The sequence below is a fragment of the Furipterus horrens genome, unplaced genomic scaffold (genome assembly GCF_987537825.1).
Source record: "Furipterus horrens unplaced genomic scaffold, mFurHor1.1.pri manual_scaffold_21, whole genome shotgun sequence".
Classification (NCBI taxonomy): domain Eukaryota; kingdom Metazoa; phylum Chordata; class Mammalia; order Chiroptera; family Furipteridae; genus Furipterus; species Furipterus horrens.
In genome coordinates, this window is record NW_028327191.1 from 566,580 (window position 1) to 583,112 (window position 16,533).

Genomic DNA, 16,533 nt, shown 5'->3' on the forward strand with positions numbered 1-16,533 from the left:
TCTCCAGCTATACCTGGCTTCCATGGCTTTGGGGGAGGGGTCTGTAAGGGGCTGTCTCCAGAAGGATCTGGGTGCCAGGTCACTGGGAAGTGGGTGCAAGCTTAGAGGCCGGGGAATGCAGCCACTAGAGCCCCCCGTGGGCAGACGGGCACTCTGTGCATGCAGGGGCTGCCTCAGCCGTGGGAGGCAGACAGGAGGGCTGGGGGCGTGCAGGTGCTTGTTGGGATCCTGGCTACGACGCCCCCAAACGCTCCGGGAGGCCTGAGGCCCTGGCTGAGTAAGGCACGGAGTTGGGGGGGTTCCCAGGGCCTGGTCCCAGCCTGGGCCTGGTCGCTCCTCTGCTCAGCATGTCAGGGCCCACTGCCAAGTGGAGGCCGCCACGGGGGTTCTGTCACTTGGCTTTGGGCTTGGGCCTGAGGCCTGTGGACAGGGACAAGAAATGACGGTCAGGAACGGCCTTGCTGGGGGCAGCGCCAGGGAGCCAGGGTCTGGGTCCCCAGGTCCTAGCTGTCCCGTCACCCGTCCCTGGCCCACTCCACCCCAGGCCCTCTCCCAGGCAGCAGGCGCCTGTCCACCTGTTTGGGCTGGGTTTCACCTGAGGTTGGGGGGTGGTCCTTCGCCTCACGCCTGTGTCTCAGACCCAGGCTGCACTCTGGTCCTCAACGCCCCCTCCTCTCCCTGCAGCTCTGCCAGCTGCTTCTGCACTGGTCCTTGGCTAGGCCCCTCTGCCCTCTCTCTCCAGCGGGAGCCTGAGGGCCCCTGGGCCCCGGCCTGGCAGCCACTGGCACCACACCCTGCCCCTGGCACGCCTCCCCCGCTGGCCCTGCCCGTCCAGCGCCCTTGCTCCCCGTTGCCCCCAATGCTCCGCCCCCATGGCCGCCCCGGAGCTGGGTGCTGTCCGTGGGGGTCTTGGGCAGCCTCTGGCTTGAGAGCTGTCACTCAGAAGACAGGGCCAGGGTGGCAGAAACAGACGGTCGGAGCTCCCTGACATGGTGTTGGTGCATGTCCCACTGCAGGGTGCCAGGACAAGTGGCCAGGGTGAGGCAGGGGGACAGGGCAGTGGAGGGAGGGGTCAGAGGAGGTGGCATGGGCCAGGGAGCGACGCCGTGGGCAACTGTGATGGCTCACGGGATCACGCGAGGAGGAGTGTGTGGGAGGAATGGAGAAGAGATGTCAGTGCTTCGCAGCTGCCAGGCCAGGTGGGGGTCACCTGGCGCCACCCACAAGCTGTGCACTCACTACTTAGCATCACGGCCCCGGGCCGGCCACAGGGGTCCCTGGCATCACCCCCGCCCCAGCTGTCAGCGTCTCTCACTAGGCAAGGGACAAACAGCCCCAAGCCTGCCCCGAGACACTGGGGCAGGGCATGTCACGAGTGTACAAATCCTGCCCCAAATGCCACCATGATGGGAGGGGCGGGGGGGGCAGGACACACCCAGAGTGAAGGTGTCTCCACGATCTCAACGTCAGAGCGACAGAGGCCAGGGTGTGGCCAGGACACCTGGCTGCAGGGGACTGTCACTGCCCGGCTGTCCCGGGACAACGGCCTTGTGTCCAGGAGAAAACCCGGGCCTGAGTGCCATGATGTGTAGAAGTGACTGTGAGGACGTTCAGTTTAGTCGGGGGACAGGGCACCAAATGTGAACAATTTTGCTCCATTTGGCAAGTTCTGCCCATTCCAGGGTGAAGGGCAGGTGGTATTCATTTTAATCTCCTTACAAATCTCTCAGGTTAAAGCTTTTCCAAATAAAAAGCTGGGCCACCAGGAAGTGGGATTCCTTCCTCCTGCCCTGAGCCAGGGAGGGTGCAGCGAACCCTCACGCCCGTGGATGGCCCACGCGTGGCCCGCAGTGACGGGGGCAGCACAGACCCACACTGTGCACACTGACCCTTCACCGGACAATGGGCACACGTGGCTGCCAGCCCCACACCCGCAGACCACATGGCCCCCCACCGCCAGAGCCAGCAGCGGAGGCACAAGGCCAACTCTTGGCCCCCCAGGGACGCACCCGCGAAAAGGCACCTGGGTACGTAACACCAGAGCCAAGCTTGGGATGTGGCCAGGGCCAGCGCTGGGGTCAGGGGGGTGTGGCAGTGGGAACAGATTGTAAGGAGCGGTCACTCGATTTCACCCCTGCTCCCACTGCTGGCACCTGCCTGACCTCACCTCTCAGCCCTGGGTCCTGAGCCCCGGCCCAGTCATGGCACAAAGCTCCGGCATGGAGCCCGGACACTGGGTGGCCTGAGCACGGCTGGAGGCACGTGGGGGACAGGTGGCCCTGCACCCTCGATCAGGCAGGCAGGGGTTCCCTGCACCAGGTGCCCCGCCTCAGCATAGGCCGGAGCACAGAAAGGACCCAGCCTTTCCGTGGGGTTGTGTCCGTGAGCCTCCTGGGCCACATGAAAGACAGGGCCGGTCATGCCCACAGTGGGGGGTGGGGGTCCGGGGGGCTCCTGCATGTCCACAGACCCACACACTGTCTCCAGGACCCGGCCTCCAGGGAGACGGTGCTGCAGACCCCCAAAGGGGGGTGCATGCAGCCTGCTTGTCTCTGGCAGCCTGTGCTTGAGACCATCCCTGTCCCTCACGGCCTCCCCGTGGACACGAGTGGCCGGCACCAGGGCCAGAGGATAGCTGGGGTGTGCCCTGTGGACAGACCCAGAGTGGAGGTGTCACCTGGGGGCCATGTGGGGTGCATAAAGCCCAGGGTTAGGCAGGGTTAGGGGTGGGGCAACCTCAGCCTGTCCTGCCAGGCCCAGGAGGCCAACTGCCCCCCGCCCCCCGGATCCCTGTTCCTGGGGGACACCCAGGCCAGCGGGCAGCTCTGAGGTTGCAGCTGGCACAGCGGCACCCACCAGCTAAGCAAGGCTAGGCTGCTGCGCCCCCGGAGAGGGCAGGGCCGGCGGGCCAGGCGCACCCACCAAAAGCGGCGCAGGAGGCGGGCGCTTGCTGAGCCCAGGCGGGCTGCGGGGAAGCAGGGTTAGTGACGGGGAGGGCCGGGCAGGCCACCACCACCGCCACTGTTAGTGCCGAGCGCCAGCCTGCGGACCTACCTTACTGGATCACACAGAATCTTTTTGTTTTACTATCGTCAGAGTCAGGGGTAACCTCTGCTTTCAAATAAAAGAAACGCACTCAACCGCGGATCACGGCCGAGCACCGTGGACGCAGAGCTGGGGCTGCGTGGGCGCTGAGCCAAGCTATGGCTTGCCCAGCTCATCAGCCGGGCATCCTCCCTGCTGCGGGCCATGTGGGCAGGAGTTTGTGGGTTAGGGTGCTGCCATGGGGGCAGTGGCCCCCCAAGCCACCCCTCCCCGGGCAGAGGCACTGCTGAGACACCCTGGGAGTCACCCACTCTCGGGGGAGGGGGCACTGCAGGCTGCAGGGCGGGGCTCAGGGCCCTCGTTGGCACAGACGAGCCTGGGCACACGCCAGAGCCCAAGCCCTTTGTGACTTGCCCACCCAGGTCCTACTCTAGGGCAAGAGGGACAGGAGGGGCCCCACATTACCTTCCTGGATCCGTGTCGGGCGCTTCTTCCTTCGCCTGCCTGTACCCTTCGAGGCGCGGCCCTGGGCCCTGGGGAGGGTGCCGGACCCTGAAGAGTCGGTCACTGAATCCTCAGAGAAGGACCTGTCCAGGGACGTGTCCAGAGCAGAGTCTGGGGCGGAGCCCTCCTGGTCCCTGTCCCTGCCAGGGCCTGCGGCGGGAAGGCTGGCTCCCTGGCCACGGGCAGCCGTGTCTTCCAGCCCCTCTCCTGTGCTGTCAACTTCAGCTTGGCAGACGCCCTGGGGGGCTGCGGGGGCCTCAGCATCCTGGCTCGACCCCAGGGCCTCGGGGGGCTTGTCACTGGAGAACTGGAGGGGCTTCAGGGCCTGAGCGTCCCCCAGCATCACCGGCCAGGCCCCTGCAGAGGGCTGGGGGCTCAGAGGGTCCTCCGTGCATAGGAAGTCGCTGGCATCAACATACCAGGAGGATCGCCTCTCCTGGGGCCCAGGGCCGGCCTCCTCCGGCAGGTCTCCAGGGGGCTTCGGGCTTCGGGTGCTGGCAGTCACGAGGTCACAGTCCTGGGGCTCCCCGGCTACTACTGTGTCAAGACCAGGTCCAGAGGTGGTGCCTCCCGCCGGGGCCCTGGAGGCCGCTGTGGACGGAGTATGTGTGGGTTAGGGGTAGGGCACCCCCAAGCCATTCTGATGGCACCTTCTCAGGATAAGCCCGAGTGGGAGCCTCCCCACATCTTCGCTTCTCTGTGAATGCCCCCCCTGCCCCAGGAGCCTTCCCTGGTGGCTGCCAAACGTGGGTTCCCACAGGGCAGGCCCAGCTCAGCATCCGTGGTCTGTCCACAGGGGATCTGAACCCCAGGGGCCTCTGTCAGTGGGTCCTCTGGCCACATTTCTCCTGCTGCCCTGGAGCTGGACCGACGGCTGTCACACCAGCAGAGACGTGGCAGCATTGTCAGGGCAAGTGGCCTCTTAACCCTGCCTCACAGTAGTGCCCCATCATGGGGCAGTGGGGGTGATCAGGGAGGGCTTCCCGGAGGGAGGTGCTAGGCCAAAAGGACAGCACAGGGAGGGGATGGCACCAAGGGGAGTGTGACGAGGTGGGTGAGGGTCTCACCAGGCGCCGTGTCCCTCCGGGGGTCTGCGGCGGCCGCCCTGCTGCCCCCTCCGGTGTCCCCTCGGCCCCGGGCTGTCTTCCGAAGCTGGAAGCCTTTCCTGATGTCGGCCAGCAGAGCGTCGATGACACACACCTCCTCCTGCTTCCTGTCTCCTTTCCTGACTGAGAAGCCCCAGGACCCTCAGGGACAGAGCTCACGGAGTCCCCAGAGCCCACCAAGTGGCCTGGAGAGATGACCCATAGCAGGGGAGCCCTGCAAGCTGAGGAGGGAGGGCAGTGGCCATGGTCTGGACAGACTCCCCGGCCCCATGCTCCCGCCAGGCCTCACCAGGCTTCCCGTCCCCGCCCTGCGGCCTCCGGGCCTCCTCCTCTGCCAGCTGCCGCTTCCTCCTCTCAGCCTTGGCCACCTGTTCCTGCCGGTCCTTGTTCTCCTGCGGGGCAGACAGGGAGCCGGTGACCCCAGCCCTCAGTCACCTGCACGTGCCTGTCCCACCCACGGACAGCCAAGGGCTGTGGGAGCCCACACCGGCCTTTCGCCCCAGCCCACCTTCAGGGCGCGGATGAAGAGGTCCCGGAAGGCCTTCATGGTGCTGAAAGTGTCCTCCACGGAGAGCTGGTGCGCGTCCTCGCACAGGTAGCTGGCCAGCTCCAGCTTCTTCTGCTCGATGGCCTGGAATACCTCCTCCAGCTCCTGTGAGGCCACGACGCAGGCCTGGGGGCATGGGGCATGGTCACTACCCTGAGGTCCCACAGCAGAGCTACTGCTGTCACCGGGAGGCAGCCCCGAGCAGGGTCCATGGCTGCAGGGGTGATGGTGCCCGCACAGGCCTGCAGACACGGGTCCCGGTGCCGGCCCGGGGCTCTGGGTGCTGCAGCCCCAGCGGCAGGGGAGGGTCCATGCTCGCACGGCCTGCCTCGGAACTGGGGCCGCCTGCTGTGGGGTCCCTCCCCTGCATCTCTCCTCCCCACACTCACTGCCCCGCCCAGGCCTGGGAGACACCGGAGGGGGAGCCTCCCTGGAGACCGCGCCCAGCTCCGTGAAGACCCCTGAGCCTGCTGCCGGCACTTGCCTGCAGGCGCTGGGCGTACTGCTCCTGCACCTCGGGGGTGGAGGACGCCACCTTCCGCTCCATCTCCAGGAGCCTCTTCAGGTTGCTGCTGGACTCTGAGTGGATGATCTCGAGGTTGATCCTATAAGGCCAGGCGGGGTCAGGCGACAGCAGGCGTCCAGCCTTGCTGGACTGGGGTGGGGAGCCCTTGCCCTGCACGTCCACAGGTGCCAGAAGCACATCGGAGCTTTGGGGCCGAGTGGTGTGGGGTAAGGGGCCCCCACATGGCAGGCGCTAGGCCTGCAGTGTTCAGACCAGAGACGCTTCTATAGCAACGGACCTGGGAGGGCTGCCGACTCAGAGCGCTCCCTCCCGGCTGTGTGACCCGCCCCGCTGCCCCCCAGATGTGGCCCCTGTTCCTGGGCCTCAGGTGGCACAGCCTGGCTCACAGGCTACCCTTCAGAGAGGCTGTGGGAGACCAGCCCCTGCCCTGTCTAGGCTTCAGGTCCCTCCTCTGAGTCCCACGGGGATGGGCCCTGGTGGACACGAGGTCCTGTCCCAAGCGGGCAGCAGCTCCTGGTGGACCTGGGGTTGGACTGCAGCCGTGAGCCCCAGCTGGTCCGGCCACCTTCCTGGCGGGGCCTGAGGAGGGGCCTGGCTCGGGCGGGTGGCACCTACCCTGCTGCCTGGGAGGGCCGCTCCAGGTCCTGGGGCAGCTGCAGGAGGTCCGGGTGGCTCTTCTCCACCTCCTGCAACAGCACGTGTCCAGGGAGCCTGAGCCCCGCCCCCTGCTGCACCTGACCCCTCCCCCAACCCACACCCTGCCCCTGGCAGCTCAGGGCCATGCCCCTTCCCTGGGACCTGGACAGGAGTGGGAGGTAGGGGCAGGAAAGGTGGAGCCTGAATGGGGGCTCCCGAGAGGGGCCGGGGACATGCCGGGTGCCACCCACCTCCAGCATGTGGTGCAGAAGCGTGACCCGGCCCTGCTGGGACTTGGTCTCCGTGAGCTTCAGCAGCGTGCTGATCTTAAAGCCGTCTGCGTCCCCCGTGTGGCTGCCCTGCAGGGGGCAAGGGACGGGAGTGAGTCTCCTGCCCCCCGACTGGGGGCCGGGGGGCAGGCACAGCCACTCACATAGTTGAGGAAGTTCCCGATTCTCAGGATAAGCTGGCAGAAGACGGGCAGCCGGCGGCTGGAGAGCAGGCCTGCGGGATGGCGGGCTCAGGGCAGGGTGCACGGGCGGCAAGGCCCCCCACCCCCCGGATGAGTGTGGGGCTCTGGGGGCCGGTTCCCACCCCGTGCTCATGGACCCCTCCAGAACCTGTGGCTTCCCCGATCCTCAGCTAGCCGTCCTGTGGGGCTTCAGGGAGGGTGTCTCCTAGCTCTGTCACCAGGACGGGAGTGGATGTCCACTGCTGTGTCCCCAGGGGAAGTGAGCTGCCCCGTGGTGGCCAGACTGTCCGTCTGTACTGCTGCCACGGCTGCAGCGAGTCCCTGCCCACTCCTCACTCAGAGGTAGTGGTGTGTGCGCACGTGTGTGTGGTGTGTCTGTGTGCATGTATATCTCTGAGTCCATATGCACATGTGTGTCTGTCTCCATGTATCTGCATGTACCAGCACACATGTGCTGCAGTGGTCTGAGGCGAGGATGGCCAGCACCCAAGGGCGTTCTTTGGGACGGTCTCAATGCTGGGCTACAGGAGCCGGATGGCCCCGCCCACCCCCCCCACCCCCGAGCTGCCCCCTCTGGGCCCCACTCACTTTCGCAGGCGGCGAGCACCAGCTGGGCCTTGGGTCGCACCATGTCCAGGACGACAGCCGTGTGCTCACACAGCAGCATGCAGTCAACCCGCAGCCGGTAGCTGACAGCAGAGCTGGCAGTCAGGGCCTGGGGCCAGCAGCACAGAGCTGGGGTCCCCTGCCCGTCCCTGCTCAAAGTCACACTGTGGGCCGGGCCCCCGAGGCAGGGTCAGCCGGTGGGGTGGGGCCCAGGAAGAGGCTGGTCAGACTAGCACCTGGCGCTGAGGATGCCCGACTGCCTCCCTGTGGGGTACCCCTTCTCAAGAGAACGAGCGGGTCCTGGGCGGGGGGTCCCTTTGGGAGGACACAGGGGCCCTGTCCACCGTCCACCACCCAGGCCCTTCGAGAGGCCCCATGGCTGGAGTGCGTGAGTGAGGTGGGGAGGGAGCCGGGTGGTCACGTGCCCCACTCTGCCTCCAGCCTGGGCTCGGCTCCTGCCTGCCCTGGCGCCCCCCAAGCTGGTGGAGGACTCACCAGGGGACGCCCAGCAGCAGCAGGTAGAACTGGTCCGCGCTGGCCAGCTTGGCCTGGTCCTCCGTGAACGAGCGCAGGTTTTCGATCTGTGGGAGGAGGCCCACATGTGGGACCCTGGCCCCGCCCCCCCGCCCCCCTCCTTCCCCGCAGGGCGGCGGCTGGCATGCCCGCTGACCTCGTGCTTCTCGGGCAGGAGCTTGAGGAGCTGCTTGAGCACCTCCACATCAAACTTGGTGGTGTCCCCTGCCCGGATCATTGCAGTGACCTCCTCATTGGAGCTGGAGGGTGTGAGGACAGTCAGGGGTGAGTAGAGGTGGGAGGGGCCCTGCCGAGGATGTGGGGGCAGCCCTTGGCCCAGGACCCCTCTGCTGGTCATACCAGGGGCTCCTCCCAGCCCCATAGGAAGGGGAGCCCCCTGCTAGGTCCCATAGCAGTGAGGCTGGGGCTGAAGAGCCCGCGCCTGCTGGCCAGAGCACCCTCTCCCTCCTCACGGGGGGCTGCTCAGCACACAGGCGGGCGGTGTGGTAGCACCCAGTGGGCGACACCGGCAGGCTGCCCTGGGGCCCAGGAAGTGGGCCAGCTCCTCACCCTGGCTTGGCAACTGCCTGCCTGTGGCCTGAGGGGGGTTCCCAGGTGCTCTCAGGGTCTGTTTCCCCAGGGAGTCTGGACTGGGGGTCTCCAGGGCCCCCAGCTGGGACAATCTGTGGCTACGACCCCACTGTCTGACCTGAGACAGGATATGCACTTCCCAGGGGCAGCCTGCAGAGGGTGCTCCGGAACACAAGGTAAACAGCTGGGGAGGCTGGGTCCCCATGGCCACCGAGGAAGAGAGCTCCCTCCTTGAGCCTCGAACTCACCACTTGAACTGCTTCAGAAAGATGTTGAGGTTCAGGCTCTTCTTTGAGTCCAGGAAAGTGATCTGAAAAACACTCTGCCATTAGCTGGCACCTGGAGGGCAGCGCAGGGAAGGGGCCCCCCTAAACCCAGGCCCAGGCCGCACCTCCTTGGGCTCCTTCCGGGCCGGGGCCGTCGCTGGCTCCTTGGGCTTGGCCACGGGGAAGGAGAAGAGCTGCTCGATGCTGGAGAAGTCGGGCTCCACCACCGCGGCCCCCAGGCTGCTCATCGAGGCCCACATGGAGCTGTGCTCTGCGGGGAGGAGCCTCAGGCTCACGCCTGCCCGGCCACGCCCCTGCCCGGGCTGCAGGCCACCTGCCAGGCTAGCACCCTGGCCCCCAGGTTGACAAGCACCCAAGGCTCTGGGCTGTGCCTCAGGCACAGCCCCCAGCCTCTGGGGTGTGTGGGAGAAACGGGTTCTTGCAGGTGACCTTTGACCTGTTCCTGTCCTCTGCTCCAGACCAAACAGGAGCTGAGCGCAGAGCAGGGACAGACTTCTCTGGCCCCAAATGCTGCAGGTGCCAGCTGCCCCTCCCCCTCGGGAAGTCACCTGTGGGGATCAGGGTCCTCACCTTGGGCCACGTGGGATGGCAGCTTCTGCCAGTTCAGCTTCTTCATGCGCAGTGTGGGTGGGTGCACCTGCCGGTGGCTGGGGACCCAGGTGGAGCCCAGGCTGTGGTCCACTTGGGCCACAATGATTTCCTCCACACCACCTGCCACTGCAGGGCCTGAGGTGCCTGGCAGGGGTGGGGGTGGGGGCGGGCACCCCAGGCCCGGGGGTGGTGGAGGTGCAGGGGGTGGGGTCCCACTAGGGCCAGGCAATGGGGGTGGTGGAGGGGGTGGGGGGAACGAGGCCCCTGGGCCTGGCAGGGGTGGGGGTGGAGGTGGAGGTGGTAGGAACGAGGCCCCTGGGCCTGGCAGGGGTGGGGGTGGAGGTGGAGGTGGTAGGAACGAGGCCCCTGGGCCTGGCAGGGGTGGGGGTGGAGGGGGTGGAGGTGGGGGAGGGGGCGCAGCAGTGGAGCCGGCGAGGGTGGGTGCCAGCAGGGGAGGGGTGTGCGCCCGCTGGTCCGGGGCTGCAGGCAGGGCAGCCGTCTCGCTGCTCTGGGCGCTGACAGCATGCAGGGCATCTGGGGTTGCCAGCGACCACTGGCCCTTCGCACCCGCCTTTGGGGTGCTGGTGTTCTGTGGGGCGCTGCCACCCTGACTCTGGCCTAGGTCGGCCTGGATGCCTTTGTGGGCCTTGTCCAGGGAGCTGGGGCGGGGCCGCCCCTTGATGGACGTGAGCCGCTGGACCATCTCTTCCAGGGTGCATTCCTGGGCTGGGGCAGGACGGGCGGGTCAAGGCAGAGGGAGAGGCGTGGCCCAGGGGCAGGCAGGGGTCCAGGAAGGGCGCCCACCCCCATGGTCTCAGAGCCCAGGGGTCAGGGGCCGCTCACCGTCGCTGGCCAGGAGCACGGCCCGACTGACCACGGTCTCCAGGGCCTCCCAGAGCAGCTGGCCGGAGCGGAGGCCGGGCTCCAGGTGCAGGAGGCCCTGCAGCACCGACAGCAGCTGGGCGGACGCCGGGGAGCAGCTGACCTGGCGGTGGGGGGCATGCGGTTTGTGGCCATCCCCTCCTGGGGGGCGCTGCAGCCGCTGACCCCTTGGTCAGAAGCGTCCACCCCACGAGCTCTCTGTGCCTCTCAGGGGCCTGGTGATGAGCCTGTGTCGGGGTCCTCGGGGACACTGGGGACGCTGGGGCTGCTAGCTCTCTGGGTGGGGGCCACCCCGGGCTCTGTGAGACATGGAGCAGCATCCCTGTCTGCTTGTAATGACCTGAAAGTATCCAGGTGCTTCTGGAGGCCCCTGGGGACACCTGCCCGGGTTGGAGAACCGCTGCCTTCAGGAAAGGACAGGCTGTTGCAGCCAGTGAGGCCAGAGCTGGACCAGAGCGCAGCCTCCCGGCCTCCCACTGGTGCTGAAGTCCCCCTGGTTATCCTGATGGTGGCCATCCTGCTGGGGTCCTGGGCTGCACAGCCAGTGCTGGGCAGGCTTGGGACCGTGTCCTCGGGGTCCTGGGACCTGGGGGCGGCCCGCTCCCGGCCCTGCCCCTCTCCAACCCTGGCCCCTGCTGTTCCCTGAGTGGGCTCCAGTTGTCCCGCCTGCGGCCTACCTTGTGGAACAGGGATGCGAAGACCTCCTGGTGGCTGTTCATGTCGATGCCCCCACAGACCTGCAGCAGCTCCTCCTCATCCTCTGCCTTGGCCTCCTCAAAGGCCTCCAGCTGTATCAGCAGGTCCGCGTCCTCCAGGTCCCTGTGACGGGGCCAGGCGGTCACCTGGAGCTCCCACCAGCCTCCCCCACCCTGGACGGACACACAGATACCCCTGCGCAGGGCCTGTGGCTGGCACGTGGCCACGTAGCCAAGAGGCAGCTGAGGTCAGTGGGGCTGGCCTCTCTGGTTAGGAGCAGTGGCTCACAGGACAGGCGCTGAGGGGGTGGCCCCAAGACCACCCTGAAGGGGATGGGGTCACCATGGAAGGGCAGGGCTTCTGCCACAGCAGTAGGAGCTTGAGTGTTCACTGGGTCTAGGACCTGCTGGTCATCTCAGCCTGGCCCATGAGCTGCACCCTCAGCAGCAGGCAGCCCCTCTCGGCCCCCCAAGACCTTTGCTGGAGGCCAGTTCAGCACCAGTCACACCAGCCTCGCCTCTTCCTCCTGGGGTCCTCCCACCCCAAGATGACACCTGGGAGAATGTTCCTGATGAGGCCTCGAATGGGGGTTCTCAGCTATGTGGGTTCCCAAGTACCTAGTTACATTTGAATTTCAGATAAGCAAGGAATGGTTGCTTCCGTAAGTATATCCCATGTGACATCTGGGGTAGCCTTCGACCACAGCGTTCTCGGTCTGCAACCCGGTTTAAGTGCCTGCTGCACTGCACCTGGCAACCCTCGTTTAGGGACTGCTGCCAAGCCCCTGGGGCGGAACTACCAGAGCAGCCTTTCCAGCAGGGCTCGGGAGTGGGGGCTGGGTTCTGGTTGGGACTCGGCAACCCCCTGCCTACTTGGAGGGGTTGCTTGGGACCCACGGGGGAGGTGAGCCAGGCCCCAGGCGCAGCGGGTGGGAACTCACCGGAGCCGCGTCAGGACATCCAGCAGCTGCAGCCCTGGGGAGGAACAGACGGAGTCAGCGGACGGGGGCTGCTCCTGGCAGCCCTGGTCCTCGGGTCACTTGCTCCTTCTGAAACCCTCCCCGGGCTCACTCCAGACACCCAGACCGTGGAGAGGGAGGGGTTCCGCCATTCCCCCCGGACACCACGGACACGCGGCTCAAGGGGACACATCTCGCTGGACAGACGGTGGTACCCGTCAAACGCTCACTGTCACAACTTGGGGGGGCCAAAACTGGGGGGTCAGGATCCTGTCTCGCACTGAGAGTCCCGTCCACAGAAGGAAGCAGGTGGGGGCAGGAGCCTCCAAGGCCTGGGACAGAGCCTTCCTTTGGGGCTGGGGGCTAGTCGAGACAGGGTGGGGGCTCAGGGCATCTCCCTGGGGTGCAGCGCAGGCCAGGCTGACCGATGAACTCCCCGCGCAGCTGGGTGCGGGTGCGCAGGTCCTCGGGGCCCAGGATGATGGCGTTGACCACGCTGAGCAGGGTGGCCACGTAGGGCACGTTGTCGCTGCTGGACAGCTCTGTCATGACGACGCTGAAGCGGTACTGCTGGCTGCACACCGTCTGCGGGGCGGGCAGGGGTCAGCGTGCACCCCGGGCCCCACCCCCCCACCCCCACCCCCCGCTGCTCACCTTGTAGTGGTCCAGGGCGTCCAGCGCCAGGGCATGGCCGGCGGGGCAGTAGATGCACAGGGCGGCCAGCAGCTCAAACACCTGCTTCTTGACCATCACGTTGGGTGTGTCCAGAGCTGTCAGGGGCCGGGCGTGGCTCAGCGGGGCCCAGGCACACAGGCCAGGCCTCCCCTCAGCCCTTCCCCCACTTTGGTTAGGAAAGTGGGCAATAGGCGAACACTGGGGTGCTGTGTATCCCGATGCTCACACAGGGGCTGACCCCCACCCCCAGAAGTGCAGACCCACCTCCTGGACCTCAGGGGCAGGCCGTCGAGGCTGGGGCTGACCCTCCTGAGTTCTGAGAGGCCCCATCAGCACGCCTGCCCTGGGCTAAGCCTGGGTCTTCTCCGTATCAGGTGCCAGCTGCCTCCCGCCTCACCCCCCGGGCTGGGAAAGCTTGAGGGGTGTCCCTAGCCTGGCGCTGCTGAGAGCAGGTGACAAAGGACTCTAGAGATGGGCATGGACGGGGTCAGACGGCAATGAGGTGACTGCCACCTCACTCACCTGTACAGGCACTGCCCACCCCAGGAGCCCCAAACGCAAGGGACTCAGCAACTGCCATGGAGCTGCACAGCCTGGCGGCAAGGGACACTCAGTGACCGCCGCCTACCCAGAGCCACCTGTGGTCTTTCCCGAGGGTCGAGGACTAACTCTGGGGCTGCCTAGGGAGACCTCCTGGAGCAGGTGACATTGAGCTGGAACTTAAAGGGGGAGCAGGACTTTGCAGATACATAGAGCAGAGCCGCCTGAGGTGGAGGGGTAGAGTGGGGCCTGCAGTTTGAGAAGCCCCCAGGTGGCAGGAGCAGGGGACAGGGTGGGTGGGAGGAGTGTGGTTGGGGGCCTGGAGGTCTGAGACCTCCAGGGAAGGGGTGGGGTCTAAATCAGCAGAGGGCTGTGTAGAGAATTGGGGCAAAGTCACAGGACAGAAGGGACAATTAGGTACAGCTGGTGGAGGGACCAGGGCTCTGAGGTGACCTGGGGGTTCTCAGATGTGGGGCAAAGAGGTAATTGGTGCCTCCTCTAAGAAGCCCTCCTTGACTGCACCAATGCCTTGAGTCTCCTGCTGAGTGGCTATGGTCTGCCAGTCTGCACCTCCCGCTTCTGGTGCCCTGTGTGGCTCACCCTGGGAGAGCTGGCGCACGTAGGCTGGGGTGCTAAGGATGTACTCCATGCCCTGCTGCGAGTTCATGACGGCGCGCACGCAGCTGATGCAGGTGAGCTGCAGCAGGGCGTCAGCGATGCGGGCCACACCGCGGCCTGACAGGCGCGCCAGGGCCTCGAGCAGCAGGTCCAGGCCGCCCTGCTCCAGGAACTGCACCATCCAGCTGCCATCGCTGCCCTCCAGCCGCTTGCGCAGGCCGGAGTAGTTGACCACCGACGGCATCTGCAGCAGCCGGATGCACAGCTCGGGGTCCGCATTCTCCAGGTTTGCCTCCGTGGGGTCTGAGTCCTGCGGCCCCAGCTTCTCCTTCAGTGCCGCCCACTTGCGCTGCGCCCCCTCCTTCACCGACATCTTGCCGAACTGCGGGGCCAGAGTGAGGTGGGGGTCAGCCAAGGCACTGCCAAGGTCTCCCCACCTGCCAAACGGATCCACAGAGCTCCCCAAAGTGCATGAGTGTGTGGGGGGGGCTGGCTCAAGGGCCATGCCCAATGTCCACCCCATTCTGGGCAAGACCAAGGCCCTGTGGAGGAGCAGCCAGGCCAGATCCTGGCCTCCGTGGACCCCCACTTGTCGACCTGTGTGCAGGTGCAGAACAGGGTGCACCCAGGCCGTCGGCAGGTAAAGGCTTATGTGGATTCTGCTGCAACAGGCACGACGCCCTCAGGATGTCACCCCACAGGTCATTGCCACATCCACCAAGCCCTTCCTGGGGCCCTTGGCAGTGATGCTGTCCCCAGCCACAGCCCCTGGGGACAGCCCCGAAGTTCAGGGGCAGCCCATGCTCCACTGGCATGGCCTGGTCTGGCCTTATATTTAGCATCTGAGAAGGGTAGTGTGCAGTGCTGGGAGGGAACCCGAGGGACAAGGTGGGGCGCCGCTGCCACTGTGCCTGCGCCCAGGGCCTGGCCTCAGCCCCCTGCCCCCAAAGGCAGGCAGCATGCACCCCACTCTACAGGGGAGGAAATGGAGGAAGTGCACCCAGAGACGCCCCATCCCGTGCCTGCTGCCCGGAGTTGGAAATGGCAGAGCCAGTAGGACTGGACCCTGGGGGAGCCCTGCAGCTGGTGAGGCGGCTCAGCTTCACTCTTCAGGGGCCATCTGAGGTCACACAGGAGACAGGTTGAGGGGGATGAGAGTCTGGGTGCCTGTCCCCCTCCTGGAGGCCCCAGTGCACTCTGTCTTGGGGAGGGAGGGTCTTGGGCATCTTCCCTCAAGCTGCAGTGCCCAATCCTGGGCCTGCGGGGAGCAGAGATCAGCTTGAGGCCGCGGGGCACGTCAGTAGCGCCCTGGTGGCTGTGGGTCCGCGCCAGGAAGCCAGCCCCTCACCCCTCCACCCGGCCAACTGCCCTTCTGGACCTCTGGGGTCCTCCCAGGAGCAGCCTGGCTGAGGGGAAGAAGTCAAGTTACTGGCCTGTTTGAGCCTGTTTCCTCACCTGCACCCCTGACTTAGTCTGCTGGGAGCACCCTGACAGGCAGCGGGTGCAGGCAGCAAGCGGGGAGTCAGGGTGCTCCTCACCCCGCCGCGGGGCCCGCATTAGCCGTGGTCAGTGGAGAGCCCTCTCCCAGGGACTCCATGGCTTCACCCCACCCCCACCCCGGGCCGGGCACTCTCAGCCCTGCACCGTCTACTCACCCAGATGCGCAAGACCTTCCGGCTGCCCCTGCCCACCCATTCCAGGCCCCGCCTGGGGACGCCCCTCACGCCCTCCTGGCTCCTCATCGCTAGGCCCGCTGAGCTCCCTGGCTGCCTGCTGCCGCCCCGGCCCCTCCCGGGCAGCCTCGGCTCCCAGCACTGTGCAGAACAGAGCAGGCCGGTCTCTGCGTCACACTGGTCCCCCCTGGGTGCTGCTGCCTAAAGAGGCGCCCAGAGCTGACCCTCCCCGCCCCGCCCCCATTGGCTCAAGTCCCTGTTCCTCTCTGGCACAGGCTGAGCGGACAGAGCCAGAACTCTCCCAGGCCAGGCCTCGGGCCTCCCAAATCCGAACAAAAGCCCCAGGGGTCCCTGGATGCAGAAAAACCACATCTCAGGGACAGCCAGCATCGCCTAGACCTGCTCCGCGCTGCCCAGTGCCCTGTCCCTGGGGCCATGGGCTAAATCCCAGAAAGACCCTCTTTACAGGGCCCTGTGGTCTGTAGGGAGGGAGGTGACCCGTCCCATCTGTCCACAAGGGTCCTAGGCTGGCCAGGCTCCCTGAGCACCGTGTGGGGCAGCGAATGGGCACAGGGCCCCACTGGCTGGCGTCCCATGTGGAGGGCCTGTCCAGCCAGGTCAGGAGCTCAGCTGGGGCCACAGTGGCTGAGGTGGGGGCAGCTTTTCTCCCACTGTGACGCCCCCGGTCAGGTCCTGGGCCAAGCATGTCTCCCTAGAAGTGTTCCAGCTGGCTTTCAGGGTGACACCCTGAACACAGAAAAGGACAGAGGCCAGACCACACATAAAGACAGGACTGTGACCCACAACCTGCCCAGGAAGCAGCCACCCCTGCCGGACCCGCAGGAAGTCAGTCCCTCATCTCCAGGGGCAGCTGGCAGCAGCGGCCAGGCCTGATCAGTAACTGGTGGCTTCCAAAATTGTGTCCCCACTCCCAGCCCGGACCACCAGGGAAAGTCAAACATGCTCCCCAAGCCGCCACACGTTTTGTGGGCTGCCCAGCCTCCCCAGCCACACCCCCCCCACCAGGGCCCTGCCCTTTTCAATATAGCTTAACCTATGAACATACA

At 66.3% G+C, this 16,533-nt stretch overlaps 1 protein-coding gene across 2 annotated transcripts; it reads right to left on the bottom strand.

The window, feature by feature from the left end:
- Positions 1-213: 213 nt before the first annotated feature.
- INF2 (inverted formin 2) lies at positions 214-15,550 on the bottom strand. 2 transcript variants are annotated; one of them, XM_090265624.1, is made up of 23 exons: positions 15,449-15,550; positions 13,776-14,175; positions 12,615-12,730; positions 12,386-12,545; positions 11,943-11,976; positions 10,984-11,125; positions 10,268-10,409; positions 9,404-10,150; positions 8,938-9,083; positions 8,795-8,856; positions 8,113-8,215; positions 7,938-8,023; positions 7,425-7,525; positions 6,798-6,868; positions 6,616-6,723; positions 6,344-6,414; positions 5,687-5,807; positions 5,164-5,328; positions 4,945-5,047; positions 4,617-4,778; positions 3,511-4,140; positions 3,055-3,111; positions 214-420 (listed from the first exon to the last, which is right to left on the bottom strand). In XM_090265624.1, exons 1-22 carry the CDS (start codon positions 15,533-15,535, stop codon positions 3,056-3,058), a joined length of 3,813 nt encoding a protein of 1,270 aa, XP_090121750.1. In that variant the 5' UTR covers positions 15,536-15,550; the 3' UTR covers positions 214-420; position 3,055. The 2 variants fall into 2 exon arrangements, with proteins under 2 accessions (XP_090121750.1, XP_090121751.1); XM_090265625.1 differs by lacking the exons at positions 3,055-3,111; positions 15,449-15,550.
- Between the last annotated feature and the right edge of the window lie 983 nt (positions 15,551-16,533).